At 57.3% G+C, this 5,458-nt stretch overlaps 1 protein-coding gene across 1 annotated transcript in view; it reads right to left on the reverse strand.

Annotated features, from left to right (window-relative positions):
• The window catches only part of THOC5 (THO complex 5), a 15,331-nt gene extending 10,425 nt beyond the window's left edge, over nucleotides 1-4,906 (reverse strand). Inside the window, 5 exon segments of the mRNA XM_027706407.1 lie at nucleotides 503-649; nucleotides 1,240-1,337; nucleotides 2,175-2,288; nucleotides 3,865-4,008; nucleotides 4,755-4,906. Of these exon segments, the coding sequence (XP_027562208.1) occupies nucleotides 503-649; nucleotides 1,240-1,337; nucleotides 2,175-2,288; nucleotides 3,865-4,008; nucleotides 4,755-4,847 (596 nt within the window). The 5' untranslated portion in view covers nucleotides 4,848-4,906.
• Between the last annotated feature and the right edge of the window lie 552 nt (nucleotides 4,907-5,458).

The following is a 5,458-nucleotide window of genomic DNA, read 5'->3' on the forward strand; positions in this document are numbered from 1 at the left end:
GAACAGGGATCATCAGGACATGAAAGAAAACTCCCTGACCTGTGGAAAAAGGATCCCACCAAGCCCAGCTCCACACACAGGGAATCCTGAGCCAAGGGCTCAGCCAAGCAATAGATGTGTCACTTGTTCCACACTGATCCAAGGGGGATGAACTTTCATCCTCCCTGTTTGCTCTCTCAGCACCTCTGGGTGCCTGCCCAGATCCCTGGAATAGGATACATCCAGAAGTTCTGGGTGCCTGTCCAGAACCCTGGAGCAGGGGCATGGACAGGGACATGGAGCAGGGATAGAAAGCAGGAACACCGAGCATGGACAGGGAGCAGGGGACAGGGAGCAGGGCCATGGACAGGGAGCAGGGGCAGGGAGCAGGGACAGGGAGCAGGGACATGGAGCAGGGGCAGGAAGCAGGGACATGGAGCAGGGATATGGAGCAGAGGCAGGGAGCAGGGACATGGAGCACGGGCAGGGAGCAGGGACATGGACAGGGACACTGCTGACCCACCTCTTGCGCTGCTCCAGCTCCCAGTCAAGCCGGGCCAGTGTCTGCTGGTGGGGCTCTGCCAGGGTGATGGCAGGGCGGCTGATCTCAGGGGGGGCCTCTCTGTAGAACTCCTCCAGGCTCACCAGCTCGATCTCCTCGTGTTTGGACCTGCAGGGACAGGTGGATCAGGTCAGGGAAGGGTGGGAAGTGCTGCAGCACAGCCAGACTCCAGGTGTCCCACAGGAGAGTGTTCCACCAGTGCTTCCTGCCCCAAATTCCCTCTCTATGTGAACCACCCCCATCAGTGAGCTGAACCTGCTTTCTCCTCCACTCTCTGTGCCTAAAGGGGCTCCAGGAGAGCTGGAGAGGGACTGGGGACAAGGGATGGAGGGACAGGACAGGGGGAAATAGCTTCCCACTGCCAGAGGGATATTGGGAACGAATTCTTCCCTGTGAGGGTGGAGATTGCCCAGAGAAGCTGTGGCTGCCCCTGGATCCCTGGAAGTGTCCAAGGCCAGGTTGGACGGGGTTTGGAGCAACCTGGGATAGTGGGAGGTGTCCCTGCCCATGGCAGGGGGTGGCACTGGATGGGCTTTGAGGTCCCTTCCAGCCCAAACTATTCCATGATTCCATGACACCTGGAACACCCGTCCTCCTCCCACAGGGGGCTCAGGAAACGTGGCAAGAGCTCCCAAATGCTGGAAGCCTCCACCCCATCCCAGACACTGCTGCTCCCTCTGCTCCCTGGCCAAACTCACTTGAACTCCAGGCACTTGGTGATCTCCTTCTGCAGGTGCATCACCTCGTAGAGCAGGTTCTGGAGCTGCAGGTGATACGCGTCCACCTTCTGCTTCGCCTGGAACACGGACACGGCCGGAGCAGGGATGGAGCTGTGCCTTCCAGGAGCCACCAACACCCTCCCCCTCACCACACCCCCTTGGGACAGCTGCTTTTAGGCTAGGCAGCGATCTTTTTGGGGGAAGAATGACGTTTTTATGGACTGGGGAAGCAAACATTGTGACATCGGACTGATTTTTCTCCTCCCAGCAGGTTTCGAAGCCAAGGAACAGGACAAGCACATGGACTGAGTCCCCTCTCCAAGAACTCCAGAGCTTCCAGGGCAATCACACACCCCTTTATGCACCAGATGGGGCTTTCTGACCCCCCATTATGTTCAAGACAGAGGCAGACACCCCTCCTTCATGAACCATTACAATTACAGCTCCCCTGCACCCAGCAGGACTTTTCCAGGATCAGATATTTTAATGGACTGGGGAAGCAAACATTGTGACATCAGACTGATTTTTCTCTTCCCAGCAGGTTTCAAAGCCAAGGAACAGGACAAGCACATGGACTGAGTCCCTCCTCCAAGAACTCAAGCTTCCAGGACAATCAGGACAGGCACATGGACTGAGTCCCTTCCCCAAGAGCTCCAAAGCTTCCAGGGCAATCACACCCCTTTATGCACCAGATGGGGCTTTCTGACCCCCCATTATGTTCAAGACAGAGGCAGACACCCCTCCTTCATGAACCATTACAATTACAGCTCCCCTGTGCCCAGCAGGAGTTTTCCAGGGTCGGATCTCCGGATAAACCTCCAAACCAATCCCCACACCCTGGTTGGTGTGTAACTCCTCACACAGCAGATAGAGCCCCACCTCCCCCTAAATCCCAGCCTGGACCCCCCCGTTACCTCGTGGGTCTGGTCCCTGCCTTTCTTGAGGCGGATGTGGGCCAGGCGGTTGAGCTTCTTCAGGGTCATGAAGTGGACGCAGCTCTGGACGCGCCGCTCGTCGATCTCCGAGGCCTGGGGGGAGGGAAGGGGGGCTGGGATCAGGAGGGACGGCTGGAACCAGGGAGACCCTTCACTCAGGGAATTCCCACGGGTCCCAGCACAAAACGGGCTCCACACTTTGCCAAGTTCGTGTCACTGGGGCTCCCCAGGGAGAATCCCGCTGCTGGATCACAGGGACCCGCTGGAAAGGACTGGGAGGGGGGACCAGGATCCTCAGAAATCACTCCAGGGATTGTTCACAGCAGTAGGATCAGGGGTGGTTGAGCCTCAAGAACTGAGGTGTCCCAGGAGCCTGGGATAAGGGAGGTTGTTCCATCTCCAGGGCTCAATCCCTGCCCCAGGAATCTGGGATAAAGGAGACCATTCCATTCCCAGGGCTCAATCCCTGCCCCAGGAGTCTGGGATAAGGGAGGCAGTTCCACTCCCAGGGCTCAATCCCTGCCCCAGGAATCTGGGATAAAGGAGACTATTCCATCTCCAGGGCTCAATCCCTGCTCCAGGAGTCTGAGATAAGGGAGGCCTGTTCCATCTCCAAGGGCTCAACCCTTCTCCAGGAGTCTGAGATAAGGGAGGTTGTTCCATTTCCTGGGGCTCAATCCCTGTCCCAGGAGCCCAAAACAAGGGAGGCTGTTCCCACTTCCCTGCCCCAGTAGCCTGGGACAAGGGAGGCTGTTCCCATTTACAGGAGTTCAATCCTGACAGAGCAGCCTTGGGACATGGGAAGCTCTTCCATCTCCAGGGCTCAATCCCTGCTCCAGCAGCCTGGGACAAGGGAGGTTGTTCCTTTTCCAGGGCTCAATCCCTGCCCTAGGAGGCCAGGACAAGGGAGGCCGTTCCCATTTCCAGGGGCTCAATCCCTGTCCCAGCAGACTGGAACAAGTGAGGCTGTTCCCACTTCCCTGACCCAGCAGCCTGGGACAAGGGAAGCTGTGGGGAATCTTGACTGGACTAAGACCCCTGATATGGAACAAAAGCTGACTGAGAACGGAGGCCTTTGGTCCTGACAAACATGCACCCTGAGAGGAGAAGAAAAACATCAAGAGAGAACTGTCCTGTGAGAACAGAGACACAGTCTCATGAGAACAGGGACTTGTTGTGAACAGAGTGACTGAGAAAAATATAAACATTAAAAGAAAACAAGAGCAGGTGTACGGAGATGTTATGAGAAAATAGAATTGAGGAAGTCCACCAATCACCTGTAAGAATTGTGGTTTGTGTATTCAGGATGACCTATCTGTGTGTACAACGTGTACCTGGAAAACTGTATGAAAGGAGCTGGGAAAGTACAGTTTGGGGCTTCTCTTTCTTTCTAATAAACTTTCTAACTGGATATTCTGTGTCGGGACCGTCCTAACAACAACAGGAAGCTCTTTCCATTTTCAGGGCTCAATCCCTGTCCCAGGAATTTTGGACAAGGAAAACTGTTGCATTTCCAGGACTCAATCTGCACCCCAGGAACATGGGAAGCTGTTGCCTTTCCCTGACTCTCCCCAGGAGACATCACAGCTCCTGCTCCCATTTCTCTGGGATTAATGGGAAAACACCAAAGGACAGACCCACTCCACCACATGCCAAGGCCTCTCCTTACGTTTTCCTTGATCCCCCGGCTCTTCAGCTCCTGGATCTCTGCCATGAGCCTCTGGAGCTCCTGGCAGGTCTCCCTGTAGAGCTCGTAGTCCTTGATGGGGTCCCGCAGATCCACCTCACTCTCCTCACTGTAGTACCTGACATCCTGCAGAAACAAACACCACATTCCATGGCTCATTCCTCCCACTGGGAAGGGCTCTGGGAGACACAGCCCCTGGATCTGCCAGTGAATCCCATGGCTTTACACACGGAGAGGACTCGGGAATTCACAGTGGGAGTTTCAGAGGCCCTGGGGAACAGTCTCACAAATCCAAAATGGTTTGGTTGGGAGGGACCTTAAAGACCATCACATTCCATGGGCAGGGACACCTTCTACCAGCCCACATTGCTCTAACCTGGCCTTGGACAATTAATTCCAGGGATCCAGGGGCAGCCACAGCTTCTCTGGGCAACATGTGCCAGGGCCTCTCCACCCTCCAGGGAAGGATTCCTTTCCAGTATCCCATCTAACCCTGCCCTCTGGCAGTGGGAAGCCATTCCCTGTGTCCTGTTCCTCCATCCCATGTCCCCAGTCCCTCTCCAGCTCTTCTGGAGCCCCTTTAGGGGCTGGAAGGAGCTCCAGGGTGCCCCTGGAGCCTTCTCTTCTCCAGGTGTTCTCATGGATCTGGTGTGGGAATAGATCTTAAAGCTCATTCCATCCCACCCCCTGCCATGGGCAGGGACACCTTCCACTAGCCCAGGTTGCTCCAAGTCCTGTCCAACCTGGCCTTGGACACTTCCAGGGATCCAGGGGCAGCCACAGCTGCTCTGAGAAACCCGTTTTCCTCAGGGAAACAGGAGGCCAGCCTGGAGCAGGAGTGGGAAGATCCCTGATCCCTGTGCATTCCATACCTGGTCGGTGTCTCCCTTGCCCCGTTTCCCCTCCTGTGGCACATCCGAGCGGATCACCTTGGGCTTCCTCTTCTTGCTGGACTCCGAGGACATGGTGAGGGCAGCAGAGCTGGGGAGGGGCACAGGGGGGGTCCATGGGGGCACAAACCATCTGGGATCGGGGCTGTCCCGGAATCCCTCCCCCAGCCTGTCCCGGGCTCCGTGGGATTCCAGGGCAGCCCCTGCACCTCCCCCCCCCCCCCCGGATTTCTCCCACCAGCTTCTCCCAGCCCCAGCAGCACAGAGGGTCTGGGGTCGGGGTTCCGGGACAGCCCCCCACCCCAGACCAGGACCCTCCACTCCCACTGACCCCCCCCAGACCCCAACACACCGGACACAGGGTCTCCAGAGCCTCCCCCCAGACCCCCAGTGCTGTGGGACTGGGAGTCTCTGCTCCTCTGAGCCCCCCAGACCCCCGGCACACCAGGCCCTGGGGCTCAACCCCTTTGGAGCCCCCAGACCCAGCACAAAGGGCCCAGGGGCTGCACTTCACCTGAGCACACAGAGCTCCTTCTCCAGAGCTCCCCCAGACAAGGAACGCACCCTCCTCCAGAGCCCCCCAGACCACAGTGCATCAAACCATGGGGCTTCTGCTTCACCAGAGCCCCCCCAGACCCCCTCCTCAGCACACTAATCCTGTGGTCTCCACTCCTCCGAGTCCCCCC

This window comes from Neopelma chrysocephalum, unplaced genomic scaffold (assembly GCF_003984885.1).
Source record: "Neopelma chrysocephalum unplaced genomic scaffold, ASM398488v2 Primary Assembly neopelma1_376, whole genome shotgun sequence".
Taxonomy (NCBI): domain Eukaryota; kingdom Metazoa; phylum Chordata; class Aves; order Passeriformes; family Pipridae; genus Neopelma; species Neopelma chrysocephalum.